Genomic DNA, 13,829 nt, shown 5'->3' with positions numbered 1-13,829 from the left:
ATTCAAATTAAGCTGTTCAATCATTATTTCTTCCTGAGGATTGACTGACCAGTACTACAAAAAGTCTCTGTGATGCTTAAAAGGAAATTAAGCAGTCTGAGTACTAAACATTTCTATTTATCTTGCCACAGTGTTACTAAAGGTCTTTGTATACATAATTTTGTGGTTCTGCTTTATACATTAGTTTGGAGTCTTTCTTGAAGTTATGAATGTGATACAGTGGGAGAATAAAGCTAACAACAACTGCACAGAGAATAAAAAGGACAGCATAAACCACGCAACTGAGTTAATATTTAAAGAACAAAAATTTAATTTGGTATGCAACTTTATCCTAGGAGGATCTTTATTTTCAATGCTATACATGTGAAAATAAGAATGAATAAGTGGCTCATTATCTACATGTATAAAAATATAAACATCCTATCAAACATATGCAAAATCACCCTTCATGATATGCATCACTGAAAAGACCTATGCCTAACTTCTAATCAAAAGAAAGACTGCCCTTGTGGATTTTTAATAGCACTTGTAAATGCTACTGCATTCATCCATAAGTACATGAATTGTGAAAGCAACAGCTACAAAATGTGGACAGGACTCCAGTATTGTGCCTTTGTATTTTTGTATGTTTTCATGTCAACAAGTCAGCAGTCATTGTGTTTATCCATTCTTCAAGCTCTCAATAGAACAGACAAGTAAAATTCATTGACTTTGCCTTAAGCATTTTTCCTTTTAAAAAGTTTACTGCCATTACTACGTAATGGTTCAGAAAAGTATCATCTTCTGTGGCAAAGCATTTACGGCACCATCATTTTAAGCCTGCTGACAATACTGATAATGAGTTATCAGTAAATTAAAGGCCCATTTCTTTACACTAATAACACTTAAAATTTTTTAGCATAAAGACTAAAAAAAAAAAATCCTGTTTATATTACATCCATTTTTACATAAAAAGTGAGAATTACTGGGTCATCTGCCAGGAAAGGGATAGGCAACTATTAATCAAAAGACAGGCAATCTTTGTTTTAGAGATGCATTCAGCCTCCTAGAAGATTCACATTCAAGCAAATATGTCATCAATTTCAGTTCTACAAGCTGATGATATTAATATTCAGTTTTTCCATTGAAACAAGTATAAGAAAGCAGTAAAACATTACCATATTATATACATAACATAATGTGAAAATGCTCAGGTAGATACATTATGAAATCCTGTAACATGAAAATTATTAAAAAAACTAAATGATTTGTGTAAAATGTTAATACACTGTATATATCTGTACACTAAACCACAAGGTCAATTTAAAACTGCCCCTATTCATAGCTCCTATGATGGATTTAGTAAGCTACCAGATTCTTAAAAAAAGAAAGCTATCTAGAGCAAATTTGAACACCTTACTGAAAACTGATTTTATACAAAATCTTAAAAAACATACTTCAGAGTTACTTAACGGAAACTAGAAAAAGACAGTCATTACTCTTGAGAAGGGCGCTGTAAAGACCTAGTAGCTGTGATCAATGTCTTTTCCCTTGTGGTAAAAGTTAAGCACAAAGAAGTCATCTCAGAGTAAGGCATAGGACAAACAGACTTCATTCCATCCTCAGGTGTATTGGCCTCTCACTGTATCTTATTGCTCATCTGATTTGGCAGGTTTACATTTCTATCCTTTTAAAAATACTCCATAATACAACTACCTACAAATAGACAGCATCCAGTGCTTTCATATGCACATCTTCAATTCAATCACGTTGATAGACAACCTCGCTAATATTAGAAAAAAGAAGTCATGGTGACGCAAATTATTTTCAGTTTTATGTAGTTGTGCACTTAATGAAAGAACTTAATGAAAGACCAAGTGAACAGAGACTGAGCACTGAAACTCTACAGAAATGTAGCTATAGCTGTTTCCAAAGGAATTAGGGTTTTTTTAAAAAGCCCTACTGTGAAATTCTTTGGTTAGAATACAGGTGCTAGCAGTATTTCTAAATTTTGAGTTAGAATTAGAACTAGCTAGAAGTAGAATTATTGTTCAAGAGTTTTAAAAACATAACTTCAAGCCTTTAATATGTACTGCTAAATTCTTCAACACTTCAGATAAATTTAGGATATTTTTCTGTGATGGTCTGAACAGGCTACACACATTCTTAAAGCAAGTTTAGGTTTCTAAAGGGAAGTGCTTTTATATTCCAGACATCAAGAATTTGTTAGAAAGAGCTGCTGAATCTCCATAAAACCTGCGGTTCAGATCATCTGTTCCAATGCAGACTCTGACTGCCTCCTCTGGGAAAGACTGTTATTCAGCAGTAACAAAATACAGCTCAGAAGAAGTAATTTCCCCTGAAGAAAGTTGGCATCATCCTTGTTTTTCTGAGGACAGGGCTCAATCCTTTCTAAGAAGTACTAAGTTTGTCTGAGAAGAGGTACACAACTCTTAGCAGTGTCAATGCCCAGATAATACTGGTATGAAAACTAAGGAAATGGCTCTTTAAAAAGGGATTTTTGTCATCTGTTGGCTTCAGAGTTTTACGGGACTAACATGACAAAAAGTAACAAGGGTGCTCTTGATGACAGGAATAATGTACATATGCACTAATTCAATGTACATTATTTCAGCTTCCCAGGACCCAGCCCTACCTTTACTCAGGCAAGCCTGGCTTCACCTCATTCCCATCGTTTTGAGTGTGTTTAAGGAAATATGCATTGAGATTTCTGTCCATATTATAGACAGTAACTTCAAGAGGATTATAAGGACTTCAGACCACCCATGGAAGTTACAAATCACAAGCACTTTAATTTTTCAAAGTGTTTTTGTTTTACCTCTCAAAGGAATAAACATATGTCTCTGAGGACACTTCATAGTTCAAATGGTTGTCAAATCTGTCCTTTGACATCAGCCTTACATGTTCTCTGTGCAGGCCCTGGTCCAGCTTAACAGAGATGATTTCAGAGACATGGGGAGCAAAGAGGGAAGAAAGGAGCAACCAGTTGTGAAGGGCCACATGCACACCTCCTGCAAAGTTACTCATCTCAACAGATAAAGTATGAGCCAGTGCAAACCCCTCACAGTCAGGCTTCCTTTCTATGTGACAGTCCTTCACAGACAGGCATCACTTTGATGGGTGGGAAAAAGAGAAGCTAAAAATGGACCATTTGGGGTCTGCCCACCAAGGCAAACTCCCTCATAAGGGTATTGGGATGGGAAAAGACAGGCATTTGTCATGCCATCTTTAACAAAAGTTGCTCAAAGCAACTTTAAAATTTCTCAGCCCCTAACTGGATGGTTTTTTAAATGCCCCACCCTGCCAGAGCTATACCTCAGCTCTGTGTGGGAAGAGGGATAAAAACTGGGGGCACATGCATGCTTTTGTGGGACTGGCATTTGTCTACTCCCAGCATTTCTCTCCTTCCTTGCTACCAACACAGCTACTGGGGGATGCAGGAGGGAGGGTGAAGGTGGGAGCCAGGATATGGTGGCTGATCAGGGACGTGGTGGCCAAGCAGGGACACGATAGCCGAGGCACAACACAGTGACCTCCTGCCCCGGGGCCGTCAGGAGGTGCTGCAGAGGGGTGGGGGCTGCGCCGGGGCTGGCCCGCCTTGTGCGTGGAGGCAGACACCGGGGTGAGAAAAGCACAGGGAGACACAGCCCCGCTTCACATCCTCCTTCCTTCGGGATGCGAGGAGACCGTAGGTGCGAGGGTGTGCAGGGCCGGTTGTCTTGTCCCCACGCCACAGGCTGCTGATGCTCAGTCCCGGCAGAAAACATACTCGGTGTAGCTGGTCCAGATCTTGTCATCGGCGGGACCGCCCTGCTCGGGACCGAAGGCGCAGGTGCCAGTGGAGGAGCAGGCGGCCATGCGGAAGCCGGCCTCGGAGAGTCGGTCGAAGGCTTGCTCGAGGAAGTTGAACTTGAGGTAGTAGCGGGCAGTGTAGCGCTCGGGAGGGCGGTCGGGGTCGCGGCTCTCGTTCAAGGTCTCCCCGAAGACCTCTTTGGCCAGCGCCGTCTTGCCGCAGACAGTGATGCGGGCCACCCGCCGGAATTTGGCATCAGCCTGCGCCTCCCGCCCGATGGTGTAGGAGCCCCGGTAGCCGATGGTGATGTAGCCCGAGCGCCGCCCGCCCGCCCCGTCCAGCGACTGCGAGGGCGTGAGCAGCGGTCCGCCCGAGGGGCTGCGGCTGGCGGTGGGCGACGGGGCGGACGCCACGGCCCCGCCGCCTCCTTCCAGCGGCTCGGCCTCCAGGTAGCCGAGGAGCGGCGGCGGCGGCTCCTCGGCGCAGATGGAGCCGTCGCGGTGCAGGACGGCGGGGCGGGCGGCGGCCGCCCGAGTCTGCGCCAGGCGCCGAGCCAGGTCGGGCAGCTGGAAGTACTCAGCCTCCCGCTGGAGGCGGCTGCGCTCGGGGAAGTGCTCGGGCAGCACCAGCTGCAGGTCCCGCAGGTAGTCCAGGATGTAGCGGAACAGGAAGCCGTCGCGGTCGAGGAAGAAGCGACCCTTGCTGTCCCGGGGCAGCTCGCTGGGCTGCTGCTGCGAGAACATGCGCCAGAGCAGCGAGTCGCGGACCGAGACCACGGTGCAGCGCCGCGTCACGTACACCTGCCCGCCCACGTTCAGCTCCACGATCTCCGGGAAGGAAGACCAGCCGCCCGTCGCCGCTGCGGCCGCCCCGCTGCCCGGCGCCCCGCTCCCCGCCGCGGGCGACACGCCGCCGCCGTTGGGCAGCCCGCGGGCGCTGTCCGCCAGGGCCATACCGGAGCGAGCCCGCCGGAGCCCACGCCCTTCCTCCTCCTCCTCTTCCTCCGGCCGCCTGGGCTACGGCAGGGCCGCCGCCCTCGGGGGAGCGCGCAGCCCTCCGCTGCTGCCCGCCCGAGCCTCCCGCCCCGTCCGGCGCCGGAGCCGGAGCCGCGCTGCCGCTGCGCTCCTCGCGGCCGCTCCTCTGCCCGCTGCCGGACAAACTCCTCCGTCGGGCTGCGAACGGAGAGCCCCGGCACCGGCGGCAGAGCCGTGTTTATGTAGCGCGGCCGCACCTCGCGGGAGGCGTGGGAGGCTGGCGGGAGGCAGAGCCGAGCGCACGGGGAGGAGAAGGGGACGGCCCTGCACTGACGCAGGGTCCCCCGTCGTCGTCCGTCCCCCGTTCCCCCCCCGTCCGGTCCTCCTTCCTCGGTTGCGGTGGGGAGCCTCTCCCGGCCCGGTGCGCGCCCGCCGGGCTGACCTCGCCGTGGGCGAGCACCGCGGTGTGTGTCCAGCGGGGATAAAAACTTGGGGGTCCTGCCTCCCCCAACCCCCCTGAGCGAGGCTTCGGCTCCAGCTCGCTCCTCGGATTCTCCGAGACGTCCCGTTTTCCGCAGGCAGAAAAAGCCCTGTGTTTGCCCCGAAGTGCACGAGCGGCGGGACGCTGCCGCTCTGCCGCAGGCGCTGTGCTGTACCCCTGCTAATCTTCCTAAGGCTTGTCCCAACTCTCTGTAAATGAGAGCCCCGGAGAGATAACCGTGTCCCCTCCCTCCTGTCCCTCTCGCAAGAGAAAACACGAGCCTGTGGTGCTGCCGGCTCTCTCCTCACGCGGCTCCCGGCCCGTTCCGGGTTTGCGAGACACCCCCATCCCTACGCAGGTTTTAAACGCCCTGCAGGACTCCGTAAAACCCCCGCAGATCCTCCTTCCCGGAGGGAGACGCGACGGATCGCACCGTCGGGAGGCGCCGGGAGCGCCGTGCAAGGGATGTGCCGCTGGCCGGGAGAAGACCCTGGTGGCGAGGGACACCTCGGCGCGGATGGGGTCCCCTTCAGCTGCCTGCCAAGCGGCACTTCACCGCGAGAGCCAGGCTCCTCGTGTCTGCGTGCATATTTGTGTATTTAGGTGCCCTTACAGCTCAGATTTAATTAGGATTAATTAGGTACATGAGGATCTGCGTGAAACATAAGCACCTATTTAACATGCATTGGTAGAAAGCATTTGTTTCAGGCTCTTGCTTGAATTTAATCTACCCTTCCGTGTCTCTTTGCAAGCAACAGTAAAGAGCTGCTGCCTTGATGCATTCAGTTCTCTCCAGTGGGAGTTCACGTGTGCTTTCTCCCTCGAGAGGACAGCTCGGAGGACAGGAAGGTCTGAGGAGTATGAAGACAGTGGTCAGTGCTCTCCTTTCGTAGGGGTGAACGAAGCCCTCTCTGGACTACCCTACTGCGAGTGCCCCACTGCAGTTGTCTGTGAAGTTGAAATCAAAAGAGGCAGAGGCAGGGAGTAGAAGTCCTTCAAAAATTGAGAAGTGAGAAAGGAAGGAAAGGCAAGTTAGTTCTCGAGAAGCAAGTTAAGTTTGCCCAAGAGAAGAAGAGGAAGAAGAGGGGGAGTTGAGAAAGAGAAGTTTTGAAAAGGGAATGGGTGGTAAAAAAGAATGTGTCTCGGGAGAACTGACAGGGAGATACTGTGGTCTAAGGAAGGAGATGGGGTGGTCTGGGGAGAGTGGTCACTTGGAATTTACAGGAGTTTCATCTGAACAAGACTAAGAATATGGTAACAAAGATGTGGACTACTACTTTTTCCATAGTGGAAATCCAGTTACCAGGACTTTGACCACCAACTATTTTCATTTGTGGGAGTGGAATGGCAAAGTAGGTTAATCTGATGCTTTGCTGACATTTTGTTACAAGAGCTTGTTTCTCTCTTCTTTATTTCTTTCTTTTTTTTTTTTTTTGTTTTGTTTTGTTTGTTTGGTTTGGTTTTTGTTTTGGTTGTTTGTTTTTTATTTGGGTTTTTTTTTTGAGAGAGAAGTAGAAGAGAGGTTAAAACAGTTCTGAAATATGAGGGAAAATGAAATAATCTTGAATTAAGTTGTTTTGCTACCCATTTAAACAGCTGAGTTTGTTGATAGAGGAAAAAAAAAAGGAGAAGTAATGTGACACACAGAATATTTGGGTTTTTGCTGTATACTATTTCAGGGTCAATTCACCAGAGTAAAAGCACATGAAATTTTCACGTGGTGGTTTGCTGGTGACAGTTTTATGGAGTTAGTCTCTTAACGTGGCATCTCCCCCCACATCACCCTGCTCCCGGCCATACTTAGCAAGAAGCCACCTCAAGAGCCTCCCACAGATTCGTATTTTAAACTCCACTTCCCTAGTGTGGGCTCCTATCGAGAGCACTGTGATTAGACTGTGCACCCAGAGGATGAGATCATATAATGCCTGAGCAGGCGCTTATTCATAGCAGAATTTGCAGTGAAAGATTCTGTACCTACCAGCAGGTGAGTTTTAACAAATGCTCCCATGTTAAAAAATGGGATCTTTAGTTCATCTTTTATTAAAATTATTTCATTTTTCTGGCATTAGGTGAATATTAATGCAGATCAAGGGAAAAAAAAAACAAACCTCTAACATATTCATTAGACATGAACTTTCTGTTTGTATTGAGCTTTGTTAGATTTGAGACCAGACTTCATAAAACCTGAGCTTAATGGATTCTTCCTGGGCATATTTTCACAAGCTTAGAGATAGAGTAAGTTATGCTGCTCCTTCAGCCACTGGCTCCTCAGAGCTTTACCTCTGCCTGCCTACTGTCTCATGGGAAGTCGGGTGACAAGGACCCACCGTGCTCCTGTGCAGCACCCGATGATGTCCAAAGCTACACACATTAAAGGGGTGTGGAGGAACACAGCTGACACAATAAGTTATTTGGCCCAATGTCTCAGGTCTCTTTTTAAGGGCACAAACCAGTCCATCCCACTGTAGTGTTCTCTCTGTCAATGTGAAGCTGACTCCAGGGCCCCTTCAAAAAGGGAGCAAGGAGCCTTCTCAAGACACTGTTCATACAGCCTGTCCAACAGTCCTGGGCAAAGACCCAGCTTGCAGTGTTTGTCTCTGAGATAGATGTCATTTTCCGGGCTTAAAAATATGCCCAGCACCGAAATGACTGTTTTGAAGCTATGTCTCTTCAGAGAAATTATATTCTGTGGGCATCTCACTGCTGCTTTATGCCTTGCCTGTCTGCAAGGCTTTGGTTATTGTGACTTCTTTCGTCAACAGATTTTTCCTCTTTTCACAATATGTTCATCTAATTTCTTCTCCTTTTCCCATCTCTTTTCATTTGGCAACATTTGTCTCAGTGAGGAGGATTGGACCTCATCTGTGGGTATTACAATGGGTAAATATATCAACAATTTTCTACTTATGTGTCAGTCACTGGGTTGCGTAACACAGTCGTAGTGGTTTATTCTCATTTTGTGTGGGAGACAGTGAAATACTGGTACATGTAACATTAAAGGCTGCCACTGAATGCCTTCTGTAAGGCATACAGCACCCATAAAGGGTGGTAAATATTAAATATGTTCTAATAAACAGGCAAGGCTTTATGACAATAAATGTGTAGTTGAATATCTCTGACTGCACAGTATTGGGACATTTCTGGGCAGTAGCTCTTACAGTTAAGACAGTCACATTTCAATGTTTGCCATTAGCTGCTGGCCAGAACTAGGTGCAGGGATGCTGTCTTAACCTGTCAGGATACAACCGTTTTTCTTCTTTTAATATTTTGAGAAGTTTGCATTGGTCTGGGGGGATTGATTTAGTTGATTTGGGGCGGTTTTGTGGCTTTTTGTTTGTTTGTTTGGTGGGGGGTGCGGAGGAGGCTTTTGCTGTTTCCATGTTTACAAAGATGCTTCCATCGCAATGGGCCCCTGTTTTGTATTTTGGGCGGTACATCCATGGATGATCCAGGTTTATTCAGGGAGGACAGTTCTCTTCACAAATGGAGGAAGGATAGCATCTAGTGGCAGTAAATCCACATTGCAATTAAGAAATACAAGGGGCTCCAAAGTATTGGCTGCATGACCCGAGGTACATAAAGAGTAAACGATACTTTTTCGGTAGATGTAAACTATTATGTATTCAGCTTCTTCGTGAGAAACTTAGTAGAGCAAGAACATATTTTATTCCTGTTCCAAACTAAAAGTGTTGGTTCATTATTTTTTCTAGCAGTCTTCGCTATGTGAAGTGGTACAATATTGCTTAGAAAAAACCTAATTGCATATGACTGCATTGCTTGAATTTTAATACTGAGTTCAGTTAAATATTTAGCCTTCTGCATAAAATTGTCAAAAAGAGTTAGTGATCTGAACTAACAGTGATCTCTAACAAAAAGAGTTAGAGAACTGAACTAAACTGGAGGTTCAAATACAGTCATTTAAGCTTCACACTCTTGTTTAGACAATGCAAAAAAAGTAGTCTAATAGTCCCACAGCAGAGTATATTGCCTAAGAGTCAGAAATCCTTTGCTTCATATGCTCTCTAAAATGTGTGCAGTTCCATAGGTTTGACTTTGACAGTAAATGGATAACTATTAGGCTGAAACCTTTCCCATTTCTGAACCATTGTTCAGAGTGAACTTATCAGCCTCAGCATTATGCTCAGGTGATACCAAGTAGTATTTCCAAAAACTTGAATTATGCATTATTCCACCTAATGACAGAAGACGAATTCAACTCCTTCTAAAGACAGTGCTCTCTCTCTGCAAACTCAGTTCCACAGACTGTATCTAGTTGAACATAAATGCATACATTCATAGATTTCAATAATTCATGTGAATTGTAATGAATGTTACCTGTGAAGTTACATCTGAGAATATCTGTTCATAGAAATTGTTTTGTCTCTGTTTGCATATACAGCTGGGTACATTTAGCTGGAACTGCATGTTCTAGGAAATCCAGCTGCTGTGGAAATCTGCACATTCAAGCACGAAAGATATTGAAGAACCAGAATAACCAGAATAACAGTCTGTGAGGGACCTCAGGAAGTCATCAAGGGCTCATGCACTTTCCTCCTGCCAGGGTGCTACAGACATTTCCTTGGATAATTTTGTGAGAGCAATGCTCTGCAGAGTCTGGAGAGGAGGGAGGGAGAGAAGGAGGACAGACATTAGCAGTGTATTCTGTGTCCTTGGCCAATACAGAGCTACAGAGTGTGACTGAGAAACATAATCAAGTGAGCAATTAGCGAAGGTCAGAGCTGTGGTAATTTCCTTCAAGCACCTTTGCGAAAATTAGAAGACAAAATGTACCCTCTCAATGTTGTGGGGACCTGCGAGTAGTTTCTGCCTCAGTAAGCAAGAGCACTGAAGGAGACACCTTCTACACACATCTTGAGCATCACTGAATTTGGAGAACACAAGAAAGGAGGCTGTGCACCTTATGTCAAATGGGGAAATACTCCCAGCTGCTTCTTTTCAGATGATATCTAGGAAAATGTGATAATTGATCTTCTGGTTTTTGTTAATTATAAGGAAGTTACAGCCCTGCCCGATACCAAAGGAGCAGAGAACAGCTGTGTCATTTTATAACATGCAGTGGTGTGGTATTTTATATGCACAACATGTGAGGCTTTGCTCCTATGCTAAATTACTCACAACCCCTATGGAGCAGCTTTAAATCAGAGTTCTTTTTGTGAGCTTGGGCTCTCTGGAAGTAATCTTCCGTATCTCTGTGAAACATTTCAGTCATGTCTTCAAATCTTCTCTCAGCAATTCTCCTATCTGTGAATAAATAGCATTCTGACCTGGCTTCTACCACAACAACAACAGAAAGACAACCAGGCCTCTGCAAAACACGAGTGGAAACTACATCCATCTTCTACATTACCATCATCATGAGTCAAGAGCCTCAAGCTGTCTCTTAGAACTTAACAGTGTGAGGATTCAGCAAAAGAGCTCTCCTAATAGGGAAAATACAACTCATTATCTAGCTAATTAAAAGCAGCCTCTACTCCCCCTTCTTACCAGCCTACCTTCCTGTAGGGTCGGACAGGCTTCAAATAGGTTTTAAAGGGGTAGATTTTTTTTTTTGTGCTTTTGGATACAATCTAAAGAGCATTGATTTGCAGAGGAGCAAGTTAAGGGCTGTTCCTAAGTCTCTTTTTCTGAGAAGTTAACCACAAGGATGGTATCATTCCTGGGTAGGAATTCTACCCAAGGGAAAATGCCTTTTAATCAATTTTTTTTTTTAACTTAGAGGTCTTACACCCTTTTCTTGCAAAAATGTGTTTTTAATAAAAGGAATTTAAAATGTATTGACAAAATTATTATTTTTAAAAGAGTGATCCTTCAAAAGTTGAATAGATAATAATAATGACATTGGTGATCGTGTGCTTCAAATTCTTGTATTCACTTTTGCTGTGATTTGATGTATACTGTTCACTAATTGAGCATGTTTCAAAATCATAACTGTGGTCAGTGAACAGTAATTAATGCATTTGCTTTTGCTTTCTTCCATTATATACGAATGCAAGCTGTGTTTAACTAACATTAACTCTTTAAGTTAGATTAAAATAAGCAAATGAAATGCAGTCTTTCATTTCAACAGACTCAGAAATTGAATGTGCTGCTTTGTTCCCTTGGCTTCTTTTTCTGTTGAAAACAATTTAAAATTCCTGTTATATCTAATAGAAGAAATATCAAAACCTTAGCAGGGGTGCTTATAGCATCTGCAAAGGTATGAAGGGTAGTGAAAGCTCACAGCAGGCACTCTACTATAGATAAGTTGGTAAATTATTTTTTTACCACCTTAGGTACCTTGCTTGACTACCTGAGAAAAACATGTTTAGTTTAGTTTTTTTGCTCTGCTGAGACCCAAGTTTGTATCCCTGCTGGCAGAATTGACCTTATTGCTGTCAAACCCTGCTGGTTTTCACACCCCATGTAAATTAATGAATGGTATTAAACTGTCAAGGAATGTCCACAAGGCTTATGCAGTGTTTTAGGGTCCCCTGCTTGCTCCTGTCCCCCCAGGGTATCAGTCCTGAAGGATGCTCTGAGTAGAGGTGGTTCCAGCTTTCCACTGTGCTTCACAGTTAAGTGTCTCTCCGCCAGATTCCATCATCTCTCAATAAAGGCTGAAATAAAATTAATGAAATCTCATTAGAGAATTGCTATTCACTTTCACGGAACTGAAGATTAAAAACTATGTCTATACACATAAAGAGAGAACCTTCTATGTTAGCATACTCAAACTTGTTTCTCCTCGTTGGCCTAAGAGCCTCCTACATGGTGAGTGCAGCTCCACAAGCTCTTAGCTGCTCCAGACATCCTGGAAAATATCCATTCTGTCAAGACCTTGCCAAAATACATGTCATCAATGGCTATAACTAGAGTTCATGCCAGTGAGGACATCTGTGAGCTAAGGCTGTAATTACATACTCTTAGCTCCTGCAGGCAGTGTATCTCAGCTGTTCAACCCATGCCAGAAAGGGATGCTGGACCTCCTATTCACTGATACCCTTCCTGACCTGCTGTGTAAAATAATGTGTCACAGAGAATACATTTCAGTTACTTAATAGGGGAAATTATTCACTCCTAAACTGCCAAAAATCTCTGCCTAGAGGGTGGGATAGCAGACGGCCTTCTGTTAGAGCCAAAATTGATTTTGCCAGAACATTTCCTTCAGCCCTTATCCTTAGCACTGTTTCCAGAACTTCTCCTACCTGTCCACTGCATAAACCAACCTGATTTTTTCTTTGGACTGAGCCAAGGTTGAAGGAACTTGGAATCAACTTAATCAGGCATAGCTGATGTTTCCCAGCTTGCTGATGTGCTGTGCTAATGAGATGTTATTGCCCAAAGTAAAGAAAAGCATCTGTTTCTTACCTGTAAAGAAAGACTAAGGGTTGCTTCTATTTGCTTTAAGGTGAGTTTGACAAGCTTGTCTTCCTTCTTAGAAAAGTTCACTGCATGTATTTTGCTCTTAGCCTCTTGGAGAGGCCCACATAAAATTCAATTCATGTGTCTAGAAAATTCTGAATGTGCTTTCCTGTTCCAAGTGTTTACACTTGAATAGAGAGATTACTACTCTGCTTTGTAGGGATTTCCTGTAAGGTATCATCTATGTATGATCCATGTTTGTAAATGCAAATAATACATTATCACTAAAAATAAATATATCAGCAGAATAAATGTTTGAGAGACATGTAAGAGATACATGGAATTAAGAGTGTGTTTAGATTTCATGAAGTTTTAATGAAGCAAACATCTGGATGTACAGAAAATCACAGCCAGTTAATTCCAGCAGCCCACAGAGTCTTCAAGCCCTTGAGAATATAGGAATTAGATTTTTAAGAGGCTCTCTTCTTTTTGTGTACTGCAAGCTGTTGAAAAAAAATTATTTATTAATTGCTTATGAACTAAGCAGAGGAATTATCTTTCCTGTGTCAGCAACATGACAACAGTTGCCCCAAAGTTTTGCTAGCCTGGAAAGTGTTACGCCATGCAAAGCAAATTGTTTATTTTTTTTCACCTTTTAATTTTTCATGAGTGTTGTGTATGTATAGTTCTTGCCAAAATGCCTTTCTCAGAAAATGGAAATCTTTCTTCATTAATGTTTGTATTTTTTCACTGAATGCCAAGAGTCTAGATTGTATCAGAACTGGGTCCCTTAAATAAAATCCCTTCAAATAAAACAAGCAGAAAAAAATCTATTCATCTCAAGAAGGTTAAATCACATATAAATAGGTTGAGATTATAGGATGGATCTTAGTGAAGGGGAAGCTTATCTGAGAAGCAGGAGATAAGCATAAAGCCTCCAGTCATAGTGACAGTAAAAAGCTTCTGAAATAAGAAAAGATCTTTTTAAGTCAAGATACTGGTTGTGACTGACAGTCTGAAAGAGGAAAAAAAATTAAACTGCCAAGTATAAGGATTGTTAAGAGGGAAGAGGAGAAAGGACGACAATATATAGCTAAGGAAAAGCAAAAGAAGTATGGAGTTATTATTTCTGTATTTTATAAGCCCTCAGGCGCATCTTTTCAGTGTTTATGGGGAGTACAATAACCATGTATTTAATACTATGTACAATACTGATATA

At 44.0% G+C, this 13,829-nt stretch overlaps 1 protein-coding gene across 1 annotated transcript; it reads right to left on the bottom strand.

Annotated features, from left to right (window-relative positions):
* Positions 1–286: 286 nt before the first annotated feature.
* On the bottom strand, positions 287–4,749 carry KCTD12 (potassium channel tetramerization domain containing 12). Its single transcript, XM_004175070.6, has one exon. The coding sequence runs from the start codon at positions 4,744–4,746 to the stop codon at positions 3,748–3,750; it is 999 nt and encodes a 332-aa protein (XP_004175118.2). The 5' UTR covers positions 4,747–4,749; the 3' UTR covers positions 287–3,747.
* Positions 4,750–13,829: the final 9,080 nt, after the last annotated feature.

The sequence above is a fragment of the Taeniopygia guttata genome, chromosome 1 (genome assembly GCF_048771995.1).
Source record: "Taeniopygia guttata chromosome 1, bTaeGut7.mat, whole genome shotgun sequence".
Taxonomy (NCBI): domain Eukaryota; kingdom Metazoa; phylum Chordata; class Aves; order Passeriformes; family Estrildidae; genus Taeniopygia; species Taeniopygia guttata.
This window is presented reverse-complemented; position numbering and strand designations above follow the sequence as displayed.